Consider the following 15,284-nt stretch of genomic DNA (forward strand, 5'->3'; position numbering starts at 1 on the left):
TAAGAGACTCTCAGCAACCAAGGCAGGGAGGAGAATGGGAGGGAATTGTGTTTATCCCAGTCTAACTCTTTCTCTACATCACTACACATCTACAGGAACCCAGGGCTTTCTGCACTTTCTCTGAATGTTGGTTGTGCTGAGAAAAATACATCTTGCTGGATTCTGTTGATTTTCCCAGTGGCCTTCCTTTCAAAGCTTCTCCCCAGGGAATATCACTTGCGCCTATTGCAAATTCGTAAATAATGAGCATCAGGAGAGATTAGGCACCAACGCTGGTTGTTAGTCACATAGGAGAAAAGCTTGATAGCATCCAGTCCAATTACTCTGGCGGGGCCAGGGAGAGCTTTATCTGTGAAGGGTGGAGCATTAGATGAAAAGTGTTCTTGTAAAGCCATGCTACTGAAGCATCTGCTTCCTTCCCTTCACCTCTTTGTGACACTCTTCAAAGTCCACAGTTCTGATTCTCTGCTTTAAAAAAAAAAGCACCATGAAGCAATTTCGAATCAGAGCTTAGATTTTCCTTTCATAAAACAGAATTTCTTTTAAAAGGTATGTCAGAGCTATGCCCCTCTTGGTCCTCAAGTGCTATATGGATTTTGTTTCTAACATGGTTTTCAACTGTGGTTCACCTGATATTGTCGGACATGGTCCCGGGTGAACGAGGTATCCTGCGTGGCTGGGCTGACCTTTGTTTTCTTAGTTCTTGGTTTTGAGACTGTGGAAAGGACCAGAGGGACACATATTAAGAGAACTGAATCTGTAGTGACGAAGTTGAAGCACTTGGGCAAGCTTATGGAAGTTAAGGCAACATCCGTCTACAGACAGCAAGAGCTCCAAGGCGTGCAGGCGAAGACATCATTGCCAATGTGCCAATGACCAGGAAGGTGAGGAACAGAAAAAAGACTGTTCAAAGTACAGCACAGATTTTCTTTCTTCTGGGTCATAGGTCCGGTATCCGATTGATGAGTCCTCAGTTTCTTCTAAAGGGTAATGTCACTCATTGGCTTGTTCCTCTGTTGCTGGCACTGAATTACGCCAAACTTAGGGCCACACAAAGGGAGTCAATGGATTAATTGTGTGATGGAAGTCTCTTTAGAAGTGATGGTGGGGGTTCAGTCTTGGCAGGACCCAGGGCTTCCCCTTCCACTGGTGCTCTTACTAGGCTATTCATTGCTACCTGTGAGGTTGGAGCCCAGGGTCAGTCCATGTATAGTCTTTAGGTAGTGGCTTAGTCCCTGGAAGCTCTGGTTGCTTGGCATTGTTGTTCATATGGGGTCTCGAGCCCCTTCAAGCTCTTCCAGTCCTTTCTAAGATTCCTTCAACGGGGGTCCTATTCTCAGTTCAGTGGTTTGCTGCTGGCATTCGCCTATGTATTTACTGTATTCTGGCTGTGTCTCTCAGGAGAGATCTACATCCAGTTCCTGTCGGCCTGCACTTCTTTGCTTCATCCATCTTGTCTAGTTTGGTGGCTGTATATGTATTGTTGAGGGGAGGGCAGTAATGGGGGGAGGATGGGGAGGGGAACACCCATTCAGAAGGGGAGGGGGAGGGGCTAGGGGGATGTTGGCCTGGAAACCGGTAAGGGGAATAACAATCGAAATGTAAATAAGAAATACTCAAGTTAATAAAGATGGAAAAAATGCAAAAAAAAAAAAGTGATGGTGGATTCATAGAGGTAATGATGACTCAGTAACTCTGTGCCAAGTAGAAAAGTAGGCATATTATTTGGTACATGTGTAATAGGCAACCTCTGATTCACTCCTGGTGATGAAATTTAGTGCTTATTCAAGGTAAGAATTGGGGCTTGATTTGAAGAAGTGTTGGCTGTGACAATCACTTAGTACTGAGCAGCCATTATACTCTGACTTGTTACATATTGACTGCCGAATGTCACAGTTCAACATGTTCTTATTAAACTCCAGCTCTGTACTGTCTGTTCATCATCATGAAACAAGGTCGCTTTATTCATTTATAGCCTGCCTGTTAATAGAAATTGTCCGGGAGATTCACCTGTTTTCCAAAAACATGGAAAATTTTTTTTTCTCAGTCAAATTCTGAAGAGCTGTCTGTTTTGTTTTTGTTTTTTTGTTTTTTGTTTGTTTTTTTTTTTTTTGCATCTTCCTGGCCCGAGGTCATCATACTAAGTCAGCAAATTTCTTATCTTTTTTCATTAAACTGATTCTTGTGACACAGAGACAGTTGTGATATTGAAGGCTTCCTCACCCAAATTATTCTATAAATCTCTCTCCTGTTAAAATTTACCGCTGGAATTATATAGACCCTCCTGTAGGTACTAGAATTATCTCTTCTATCATTACCTGATTTAGTTCAAGGTATTACAACTAACTTACTCTTACTAATTTTTTGGTTTTGATTTTGAGGTTATAATATAATCACAATTTCTCCCTTCCTTTTCCTCTCTCCAAACCTTCCCATATAACCTTCCTTGCTATTTTAAAGTCATGCCCTCTTTTGCTTCGTTATTACATGCATATTTGTATATGTTCACACATATATCTTCCTAAATATAGCCTACCAGCCTGTATAATGTTACTTGTGTGCATGTTTTCAGGGCTGACTATCTAGTAATACATAACCAATTGATGTGCTCTACCCTGAGGAAGACTAGTTAGCCTATTGAAACCATTCATTAATTCTTTGTGGAGGGTTGAAAATGACTTTCAGGATGAAATGGCAGTCATGTTGATGAGAAAATATGGGTATAGGTCATGACATTTGTCCTTATATGCAAAGGTAAGTGTAGTCTTCACCTCTTAGCAAAGAAACTCTTCTTTGCAACAGATGGTGACACCTATAGAAAACCACAACTAATCAAATCACAGAGTGTGGAGGCCAACCAACCCAATTAAACACTTCTTCCCCCTATTCCCATCATAGCAGAATGCAAATTCTGTGAACTCAGTAAATGCTTGGGCTTGACGAAGCTGAACTATGGGATCTTAACTGGGCATTCCAAGGACATCTTACTGTGTTCTTTTAGACAACAATGGTAGCCAGTGTCATCTTAGGTAAGAGAACAGCCTAATACACGGTCTTCAGTCTTTCAATCCATTTGTCCTATGAGGAAGACCCAAATTCAAAACTTAACTGCAAAACTGCTTATGAAAAAACCATTTTTTCAGCTACAACTTCATATTGAAGTAATCCTATATTTATACAAACTCTAGCCCTCTTCTCTCTCTCTCTCTCTGTCTCTGTCTCATTCTGTCTCTGTCTCATTCTCTGTTTCTCTCTGTCTCTCTCTCTGCCCATCCTTCCTTCCTTCCTTCCTTCCTTCCTTCCTTCCTTCCTTCCTTCCTCCTCCCCTTTCTCTTCCACCCCTTTCTTTCTCTTCTACAACTAGCCTGCGAAGACCTTAAACCTTCTCAGGTTAACTTCTCAGTGCCAACTAGAAAATGGCTTCCAGTCCATCCAGTCTCATTATTGAGAGTTGGGGGACCCTTTGTAAATGATTCTGGGTTACACAACAGCTGTCAAGAAGCACTTGAGTTATCTCCATCTTAGCCTTAAATGTCAGGATACAGTTTAGCATAAAAGGAGTGGAATCTGAACTCAGAGCTGATTTTCTCTAGGAGACTTGCTGCTAGCTGCTCACAGATGCATTCTCTCTTCTCTGTATTTTCTCTTTCATTCTTTTTAAAATTTCTTCCCTCCTTCCCACAATCCCTTTCCTATCTTCAATTCTTCTAGTTCCATCTTTCCATCTTTCTTTTTTAAAAGCTGAGAAGGTTTTTGCTTTTCTCATCATGATTTATCCTGCAAAGTATCCTAGAAACATTAAAGATTAACTACAACCAATCAAAAGGCAAATTTGTGAAGTCTGGTCTCAATGGATACATCTACAAAATGCTCCTGTACTCAAGGCTTAGTAAATATTATAGAAGAAGGGGTAGAAAGATTCTAAGAGCAAGAGGACTGGGGAATCTGCTGTGAGATTATGTCTCCTAGTAAAATCAAAAGCTAGACATGTAAATTCTTACCAACATGACCACCCAAACAGGAGCTGAACAAAGATGACTCTGAAAGGGAAAAGTCCATGGGGCCTCAGACCTATGCAAAGAATTACAAGGAACTGAGTAAAGTCGAGAGCTAGAAAAACAGTCCTCCTTAGGGAGAAGCATACCAACTGGTTGTCCAGGGCCAAATGGGCAGCCCTGAAAATGTACATATATAAGTAACATTATATGCACTGACCTATATTTAGGAATATATATGTACACACACACAAACACAAACACATACAAACACAGTAAATTAATGAAACAAGAGCCTACAGATTTGAAGGAGAGGAGGGTATATGGGAGGGTGGAGAAGGGGAAAAGAGAAAAAAGAAATGTTATGATTAAAACACAGTTTCAAAAATGAACAAAAAATATTGAGCTAGTGTGCCCGCTGTGGATTATATATCACAGTCTCGCTTCCTCAGCATTTTGCTTTATACAATTTGATGTACTGTGAACTGACTCCACGTATAGCTATTCTTTCTTCTTCTGAAGATGTAGGATAAATTCCTTTTATTTTCTTTTCAGGTAAGTGGATTCATCACATTTCATAGCGTAAATTTTAACATGAAAGAAACTTTAAAGATAGACTTATTTTATTTCTTCCTTTCACACAAGAAGAAACTGAGGTACAGTATCTCAAGTGGCTTAAGTATAAGAAGCAGAATAAGCAGATGGTACTCTGAATCCTGGACCAGTACTCAGTCCTTTACTTTTTTTTCCTTGTGACTTTATTAGGAACTGAACATAGGTCCTTGTTTTGCACATACTAGGCAAGTCTTCTGCCTCGGAGCTTGTATGCCCAACTCATGCTTTGCTGTCTAATTTGAGGCCGTGTTTACTAAGTTGTCGAAGCAGGTCTTGAACTTTGGTATTCTTGCTTCAACCATTTGAATAGCTGCTGTTGCAGGCCTGGCTTTTGTTATGGTTTGGACTATTTCTTCTTAATTAGTGTTATTCCTATATTTAAAGGTATTTATCAGCGGGAGAGAGCTGGACTCTCAGAAATGCAGACAATTCTGAGAGCTCAGAGGAGACCACCACTTCTGCTCACATTCCTGGCCCAAGAGGAACCTCTCCTAGAGCCCTCTGGACAGAGGAACCTAGGAGCATTCAGGGACAGAATCATTATGATCTCTGCCTGTGCCCAGAGCTGAAAGTCAATCACCAGGAGCACTAATACACCTGACAGCAGACATAAGACCACCACCTCTACTCCAAGGGACCCATCTGGAGCCCTCAGGACACAAGAATCTAGGAGCAGTCTGGGACAGAAACCTTGAGGTTTCTGCCTGCACCTAGAGCTGACCTGGTCCCACAGCTCTCTATACACAGATGCTGCTGGGAGAGGGTCGGTCTCCAGGAGTGCTGACACACCAGCTTACAGGAGGGGCAAGCTACTGTAAGAGACAGCAAGACAAGCTAACACCAGAGAAAACCAGATGGCAAGAGGCAAGCACAGGAACCTAAGCAACAGAAATCAGGATTACTTGGCATCATCAGAGTCCAGTTCTCTCACCAAAGCAAATGCTGGATATCCCAACACACCAGAAAAGCAAGATTTGGATTTAAAATCACATCTCATAATGATGATAGAAGACTTTAAGAAGGACAAAATAACTCCCTTAAAGAAATACAGGACAACACAAGTAAACAAGTAGAATCCCTTAAAAATGAAACACAAAATACCCTTAAAGAATTATAGGAAAATACAACCAAACAGGTGGAGGAATTGAAAAAAAAATCCAGGATCTAAAAATGGAAATAGAAACAACAAAGAAATCGCAAAGGGAGACAACACTGGAGATAGAAAACCTAGGAAAGAGATCAGTAGTCATAGAGGCAAGCATCACCAACAGAATATAAGAGATAGAAGAGAGACTCTCAGGGGCAGAAGATATTATAGAAAACACTGAGACAACCATCAAAGAAAATGTTAAACACGAAAAGCTCCAACCATAACATCCAGGAAATCCAGGACACAATGAGAAGATCAAACCTAAGGATAATAGGTATAGAGAGAGCAAAGATTCCCAACTTAAAGGACCAGTAAATTTCTTCAACAAAATTATAGAAGAAAATTTCCCTACCCTAAAGAAAGAGATGTCCATAAACATCCAAGAAGTCTACAGAACTCCAAATAGATTGAACCAGAAAAGAAATTCCTCCTGTCACATAATAGTCAAAACACCAAGTGCATAAAACAAAGAAAGAGTATTAAAAGCAGTAAGGGAAAAAGGTCAAGTAACATATAAAGGCAGAATTATCAGAATCACACCAGACTTCTCTCCAGAGACTATAAAAGCCAGAAGATCCTGGGCAGATGTCATACAGACTACAGGTACCCTCAAACTAATAGAAGAAAAAAGTGGGGAAGAGCCTTAAACACATGGGTACTGGGGAAAATTTCACACTCTAAGATCAAGAATTGACAAATGGGAGCTCATAAAGGTGTAAAGCTTCTGTAAGGTAAAGGACACTGTCATTAGGAAAAAAACAGCAACAGACAAATTGGGAAAAGATCTTTACCAATCCTACGTCTGAAAGAGGGTTAATATCCAATATATACAAAGAACTCATGGAGTTAGACTCCAGAGAATCAAATAACCCTATTAACAATGGAAGTACAGAGCTAAACAAAGAATTCTCAACTGAGGAATATCAAGCGGCTGAGAAGCACCTAAAGAAATGTTCAACATCCTTAGTCATCAGGGAAATGCAAATCAAAGCAACCCTGAGATTCCACCTCACACCAATCAGAATGGCTAGATAAATACTCAGGTGACAACAAATGCTGGCAAGGATGTGGAGAAAGAGGAACACTCCTCCATTGTTGGTGGGATTGCAAGTTGCTCTAACCACTCCAGCAAGCAGTCTGAAGGTTCCTCAGAAAATTGGACATAGTTTTACCTGAGGACACAGCTATACCAGATAACAAGAACACATACTCCACTATGTTCATTGCAGCCTTATTTATAATAGCCAGAAGCTTCGACAGAGGAATGGATACAGAAAATGTGGTACATTTACACAATGGAGTACTACTTAGCTATTAGAAACAATGACTTCATGAAATTCATAGGCAAATGGATGAAACTAGAAAATATCATTCTGAGTGAGGTAACTCAATTACAAAACACACACACACACACACACACACACACACACAAACACACACACGGTATGCACTCACTGATAAGTGGATATGAGCCCCAAAGCTTGGATTACCTAAGATACAATCCACATACCACATGAATCTCAAAAAGGAAGACCAAAATGTTGGTGCTTCAGTCCTTCTTAAAAGAGGGAACAAAAATATTCATAGGAGGATATATGGAGACAATGTTTGGAGCAGATACTGAAGGGATGAGCATTCAGAGCCTGCCCCACATGGGGATCCAGCCCATATATATATATATATACAGCCACCAAACCCAGATAATATTGATGATGCCAAGAAGTGCATGCTGACAGGAATCTGATATAGTTCTTTCCTGAGAGTCTCTGCCAGAGCATGACAAATACAGAGGCGAATGCTAGCAGCCAACCATTGAACTGAGAACGGGGTCCCCATTGGGGCCCTTGTTGGGCACCAATAGGAGGAGAAGTCCTTGGTTCTGTCAAGGCTGGAGCACCTGAGTAAGGGAATGTCAGGGCAGGGATGTGGGAACACGTGGGTTGTTTTGGGGGGCACCCTCATAGAGGAAGGGGGAGATGGATGGGATAGGGGGTTTATAGGTGGGAAAACAGGAAAGGGGATAACATTTGAAATGTAAATAAAACATATCCAGTACAAAAAATAAAGGTATTTATCTTTCCTGTGATATCATTCCATTCATTTATTATTTCTATTAAATGATGGAAGATAATTCCCATTTAAAGGAGGCCTTTATAATAGAAGCACTTTGTACTGCAAGTAATTACGTTCTGTGTTTCATATTTCCATGCATAAGAACCTCCAGTAGACAAAAAACCCAGTAACCTCTTCCTGCAGGTTCCTTATTTCTCCACTAGTGAGAAGGGGGAGGATCCTAGAAGTGTATTGTTTATTATCTCTATACCTTTTTATTTCTATACCTTCTAAAATCTATTATTCTAACAATATTATGAAAAAAGTAAATGAAGTCTACTATTTTATATCTTTCACAAGGGTAGGCTATGCTCTGTCTGTGGCTGCTTCGTGCAACTAACTTAGGATAAATTTGTGTAATGTGACAAGCTTGGAAAGATTAGGCTATAGGTGGAATATCTGTACGAAAAGGTAGAGATAAGGAACTAGTAGTTGATACCCTTTGCAAAACAATAAGAAATAGTAATGAGGTTGGCTTGTGAGAAAATAATTTCCTATTGAAATGAAGTTGCGTCACTTATTTTAACATTATTGCACTAGCATATTGATAGGTTCACAATGGGGTTGGGACTCATCAATTAAGGTAATCAATTGAAAGTGTTGTTCTTGGATTGGCTGTGGAGGCTCATAACTATACTTCTAAGATTGTTATCCTAAATTTGAGGTTAGCCTAGGCTACCTAGCAAGACCCCATCTCGAAGAACTGAGGGCTGGAATTTGTAATTTCATGGTAAGTCACCTTGCCTAATACATACAAGGCCCCAGGTTTGGCCCATCAAATTGCAAAAATAAATAAATAAATAAATAAATAAATAAATAAATAAATAAGTTTTCTCTAGTCTAAGAAGAAAATTGATTAGATTTAAAATATTTGCTTTAAAAACACACTGATATCCAGTGACTTACATATTAAAGAATCAGCCAAAATTTTGTTGTTAAGACATGATATTAGAATAACATATTAAGGAAAATATCTCTACCACTCTGAGATAAATCTTTAGAGTAGCGGTTCTCAACCTGTGGGTCATGACTTCTTTAGGGGATGGAATGACTCTTTCACAGGGATCACAAAAGACCATTGAAAACACAGATGTTTACATTACAATTCATAACAGTAGCAAAATTATAGTTCTGCCATAGCAACAAGAATAATTTTCTGGTTGGGGGGGTCATCACAACGTGTGGATCCATATAAAAGGAGATCACAGCATTAGGGAGGTTGAGAACCACTGAATTAGAGGAAGATTTAAGTATGAAGGCAATTTAAAACAATATTAAAACTAGGCTTTAGGGAAATCTTTATTCGCACCTGGGTGTATGTGCATGCCCATACACACTCTGAGTTACACTACTGTGTCATCAGTGGGATACCGAGTCCTTCACTGAAACCAAAGTTTATGATTCAAAGTAAAAAAAAAGAATATACAATGTATAAGAAAATCTCTGTTTTTAATCCCTTTGTCTTTGTTGAACAGATGATCTTAACAGTAAATGTAATAGTCAAATGACTATTTTCATATCTAGAATAATAACGGAAGAGTAACAGTTTTCCTAGAAAGCGAGCAGTGATCCCTCAGATATTAGTTTTCAAGGAAGAATCGGAGCTAAATCAATATATAAATATATTCAGTGATAAAGGACTGAATAATTACTCAATAGTTATTTAATTAGTGGCTACTTATTAAAAATAGTTTGTGTAATCTCTATAAAATTGTTCTAGTAGCCTCAATCCTCTTCCCTTAGAGTCTTTGTTACCCAACTGTTCAGAGACGCCATTTAGATTAGTATGCAGAGCAAAACAGACAAAGAAAGCCACTTTGTTACCTGGTTATAGTTGTTCTTTTCTATTCCCTTAACTAAGATGGCTTTACAAGATGATGCCGTGAGAGCCAGCTTGCTTTCAGCTCCATATTCCAAATTCCTCAGCAGCACATATATTCTCTTGACCTTTCCCATCCTTCTCTAACTACTCAGATGGTGACGGGATGTTTTGTCTTGCTTATCACTAAATCTTCCTGGTGTATGTTAGATTCTTAGTATATTAAGAATGTATAACCTGAACATCATTGGGATCCTGTTGGAATGATTACAAAGACATGGTTTACTGATAGTGTGAGGTCATATCTTCCTAGAAGGAGGACTATGTGTGTATGGAAATTTCATAAATAAAAGGGAATTTATTGACCAGAAAATAATATTTCTATTATAGGCAAACTATTCTACAATACTGATTCTAGATGACTAGTGTTCCATTTAAAGACACAATGATAAAAAGCCACATGACTAATCCCAGGAATCTAACAGAATAAGTCACAAGACACCTGCATTTTCCATTTCATGCTCACTTGACAGAAGATAGTTGATAGTATCATGGACTCACACTGAAATATTATTTCAACTGAAATATCAATTGAAGTTATTGAGGTAGTTGTGTGGTTAGGCAATACAACTAATGAAAAACACCTAGTTTAATGGGAGAGTTAATGCTTCTATCAAATTGAAATATTAAAAAAAGTTTGTATTTGGTAGGCCGTTCATTGTGTCCTATCTAAGACAGTCAGCTGCTGGACCCCACTTCTAGAAGTGGCATAGCGGGAAGGCAAAGAGAGTAGTGTTTGACACCATCACTAGTATACAGTGAATAATCTGTTGTGAAAAACATATCTGACATTAGGACAGTGTGAGCTGGAACACAGTGTTCTGAGTCCCTTTTGTTTCCTTTCAGGTTGGTATAATGATGTCTGTAGTTAAGTGCAAGTAAACCGAACACATAGGCATTGCGAATTATGATCATTGCAAGTACAGAGAAAGTTCTGTCTGTGCTTTGTACTCAGACAGAGAGAGGTGTTCATGGCCTGCAGCCTTGTATGTTTGTGAAGAAATGGAATAGCAAAGATCACAAGCTGAGCTTGACAAGAGAACAACCCACAGGCAACACAGCTTCATCTGATGAGGGCTTCCTTATCCTGTGATTTCAAGAGCCTTGTGTAAAACTGAGAACTTAGAAGAATGGGAACAGGAAGTCCATGAACCCCAGAACGAGGTCCTAATGTCTATGCACACCAAAACTCTTGCCATTAAAGAAAATAATGCAGAAGGCCACCAGAACTGAAGACAGCCTTTGGTAAACCGAGCTGCAGAGCTCTCTTGGCTCTGTTATTGTTTAAATCAGAAAAGAGCTATGCGCAGTTCTGGCTAAGTTTATTGGAGGAATAGAGAAATGGTGTTAGTTGCTAACAGCAAGGAGGAAGAACACAAGGCAAGCTGATCGGCTTGGAAAACACCTTTAAAAAGACTGGAGAAGACACAGCGAAGACAAGATAAATCTTTTGAATTGCTGCATTCAGTATCTGGCTGGAAAGTAATTCTCTGTAAAGAACGATGCAGCTGAGTCTCTAGGAAAAGGATACTAGATAAAGTGCTTTGTCCAGGTTTAAGAAGAAAAATTCTCGAAAAATTTGTTTTACAAAGATTTCTTTTCAAACACTTCAATCAGAGTTTAAGTAAAAACTAGGTAGTTCTTTGTTCATTCTTGGTACAGCACTCAGGGTAGCATTACCCACTTCATCCTTTGGCCTCAGCTATCTGTGCCTCCAAACTGAGAAAAACATGTTATAATTCTTAAAGAGAACCCATGAACCAGGTGACCATACATGCACCATACAGTGGGTACAGAATCTTTGGAGTGTGGGTATTAGGTTTGATAAGGTGTCTCATTTTTTCCAATTGAAGATGGGCTCCAAGTATTTATTTAAAAGATTAATTAGTTGAAGGAGACAAAAATAATTAAACCCCTGAACTTGAGTATTTTATACTCTATATTTAGTCATGTTGTTTATATGCACAAATATTTCAGGGCAGGACAGAAGTTGTCAGTAGTACTTGGTGTCTTTGTGAACCCGCCTCACGTTAGCACCTGGCTTCTTATTTCGGTAGATTCAGATTGTGAATCCCAGACTTTGAGCCTTGAGGTGCAAGTTTAGTTTATGTTCCTAATCAACAGTGTGTTCATTTCCAAATTTCACTAACTCATCACTGTGATGTTTTTATTTGTGATTTTTTTGACTTTCCTGGGCTTTGAGACTATTCTATCTGACAGAGATAACTAAGCAAATTTATGGAACTTTTTATTGATTGTCCTAAAAGTTCCTAAGCTACCTACTTAGAGACGATAAAGATCTGCTTTCCCTGCAATGAAAACTTGATTTTGGCTTCAAAGATTCTCCTTGGCACGCACTAGGCTACCTTGAAGACTTTGCTAACTGTAGGTTTTGATGTAGCAAGGACAATCAATGATACCGAAACTGTAGAGATGAATGAGTCCCAAACTCCATCCGCCTATAAAGACTGGCCCTTTCTTTTAAGATGTCACTTCATCTAACCACAATCTCCAACCTCTGCTGATGGTAGATATCCAGAATCATTAGCTAAATTAATTGTTTCATGCGCTTGGTATTTAGAATGTGGTAAATTGTAATGGAATTACTTAGTTGAGAGCAATTAATGGGATGTACTTTGAATGTATTATTACCAGAGGTTATAACTGGCATTCTTTATGACCACTTAAAGACTACCAAAAGAATACTGTTGATGAAAATCAGTGCCATCAGAACAAACCATCTAGAACAGCTTAAAAGCTTTGATATGTTGTTTTGAACCACCCCACAATCTAAAATGATGTTGACGACACTGCCTCCTATATGCCTTTTTAAAGGAAGGGGGATGAGACTTTAAAACGTTTTCCATAGGTTTCATTGTCCTGGAAGGATGATAAGATATACTGATTCCTCATGTCTAGGAATCCTGCCTTATACTGGGATTGGATATTTGTACCTTCCTTCCAGGCCACAGTTGTGCAAATGGAGTTGGACCTCAAGATCCAAATGTGTGTGAGAGGGGTTGGGAGGTAAGAAGTGCAAAAACTTGAAAGCAAATTACAGTAGTAACACCCCACTCCCTTCCTAGCCCCACTTTTGTTGTCCATAGGAATATGGTTCCAGTCAATTCAGGTACTGTAATATCCAAGCCAATTTTACTGTGTGAAATTATACAAGAAATAATCACATAGTTAAATGTTGATAGCTAATTTTCAAGTTTAATGGCTTAAATAAAACACGTGTGTGGCCTGCTGTGGAGTCTCATCTGTGTTATATATAAACACTCTTTGTATATTTAATGCTATCAAATATATAGGATGTTTAAATAGTGTCCTTTGTCAACACTTACGGTCAAAAGAAATGATTTTGTTTGTAAGGAAATTATGCTAGCTCATTAATAAATAGATATGTTCCTCTTTAGTTTCGCCAACACGTTCACCATGATGGATATAAGGGGCTATATTTTCTTCTGGTTGCAAACAGAGTAGTTGTAAATTTTGATGTGAAATAGCAAGAAAGGCTCTAAGTTGTATTTATGAGGTTACTCTAGTTATGCTAGGATACGTTTTCAGTTCTTCCCCAGTATCATGTTTAATATGTTACACACTCCTGAGTGTGTGTGTGTGTGTGCTCGAGCTGCGAGGTTTAATATAAAAGAGACAACTTGGACATGTTAGTTTTCTAGGTCCTCGCTTTCAAATTCAAATATTATGTTTGACTAAGTTGAAATAAAAATTTTGTGCAGGTAGAGAATAGATAGGGGGCAAGGAAGGATGCAGATGCTGTGAAACAACTTGTAATTAATTCCCAGAGGGACAAGAGGAGAAATTCATAGAGTCAAAGCCCATCATTTAGCTCGTCCAGTACAGTGCCTGCTTAGCATATAAAGCAAGGAGCAGAGCACCCATCCTGTTCCACTTCTACAATGATTGCTCTGGGACTCAGAACCAGAAAGTCACCTTTTGATATTCAGGTTACCCCAAAGATAAATAAAAAACAATCAATGCATTTCTCCAAAGGTAATTTGTACATACATAGTTTTGAAATCTGTCAATCATTTAAAGATTAAAAAAAAGTATCACAAAAATAGGGCACGTTACTCTCTGCCCTCCTAATTTACAAAATGAACTTAGAGTTACGGTGGCTATGTGGTCAGCCTCCCACTGGGCACCTTGTGGAACGATCATGTTTACTTTAATCTCTTCTCATTTGGGAGCTCATCACGTTTATTTCCATGCACTGCTCTGTCTATTCGCTTTAGCTCTGCATTTCATTCAAATGAAAAAGCAGCTCTGGGCTTATTCATTATTTAAATTGCAGTGCTCACACTCCCGTTGGATATTGATATATCTATATACATAGATATGGTTTATATAGATGTAAGGCTACAGCTAGGGAGAAAGGATGAGTAAGTTAAATGTTAAACCCCAGGGTTGGAGAATGAATTATCTGCAGCACATTGCCCTTGCAGATGTCTTTAACAAGTGGTCTGTTGGCGACTCTGAAATGTTAACTTTATACTTGGTCTTACAATCGTGTTTTAGAAAAGAATTAACACAGGTGAAGTATTTGAAGATAAATTTTATATTTCATTTGCAACATGATGAACAATATAGAAAAGAGTGGCTTTTATTTGTAAGCCCTTCTAGTGATATATAAAACATCAGGCCAAACATTAAAAGAAGTTAAACAAAACCTAGGTCACATCTTATAGAATAGATTCTTCTCTTATTCTGCAATAGTCAACTTTCAAAATGTTCGGTGAGTTATGCTATTTAATAGGTCCTTTTATCTAGCTGTGGGAACTGACCTCAAAAGAAGACCCTTTTCATGGTTCTCATCAGTTCAATTACATTGAATTATAAATGTATCATATATATTTATATATATGATGTCTCTTTGCATATTTGTACATGTGCACCTTTGAAATCTTGGGAGGATGGTGTATAAACCAGAACTCACAAAATGCAAAACAGAACAAAGTGATTTACCTGCAAAGACAGGACTGTATTTTAGTTATTGAGTCCTTTACAGGACAAGCATCCTCCATGAACATGAGTGTTTTTTGGTAGAGTCTTATCAAAGAAGGACATGAAGTTTGAAAGCAAGCTTGGTTTGCAAGTTTCCCTTCCCACCCCTAGTATGCTCGTACCTTCCGCAGGGGCTTGAGCTTGGTTTCCATTATGAAGTCATACTTGCAGAGCTCACAGCACCGTGTGTCTGAGCTCTTGATCCACTGGTGGAGACAGGACTGGTGGACAAAGCGCAAGGTTCCTGTGCAGCGACAGGGTGTGATGAGTGGGCTCTCTTCATCTCCTTCGCAGTGACAGATCCTGGGGAAAGATGGGGCAGAAAACATGAGTTCTCCCAGAGTACGTGGCACCACTGGAGGTCTGCCTTTGCATTGGACTGTATTCAAAACTTTAACCTACAGTCTAGAATTCATGGTCTTTTCACTTCAAGTTTAATGGTAAATCCAAACTTCTGATCAATATCCATTTACTTTCATATGATAGTTATTCTTAGACTCAAGTC

The 15,284-nt window shown here is 38.9% G+C and overlaps 1 protein-coding gene across 16 annotated transcripts in view; it reads right to left on the reverse strand.

Moving 5' to 3' along the window:
- The window catches only part of Marchf1 (membrane associated ring-CH-type finger 1), an 863,029-nt gene that overhangs the window by 42,398 nt on the left and 805,347 nt on the right, over positions 1–15,284 (reverse strand). For all 16 annotated transcript variants that reach the window (NM_001135838.2, NM_001401505.1, XM_087588653.1 and 13 more), the window contains 1 exon segment: positions 14,902–15,082. In NM_001135838.2, the coding sequence (NP_001129310.1) occupies positions 14,902–15,082 (181 nt within the window).

Source organism: Rattus norvegicus, chromosome 16 (genome assembly GCF_021556685.1).
Source record: "Rattus norvegicus strain SHRSP/BbbUtx chromosome 16, alternate assembly SHRSP_T2T, whole genome shotgun sequence".
Taxonomy (NCBI): domain Eukaryota; kingdom Metazoa; phylum Chordata; class Mammalia; order Rodentia; family Muridae; genus Rattus; species Rattus norvegicus.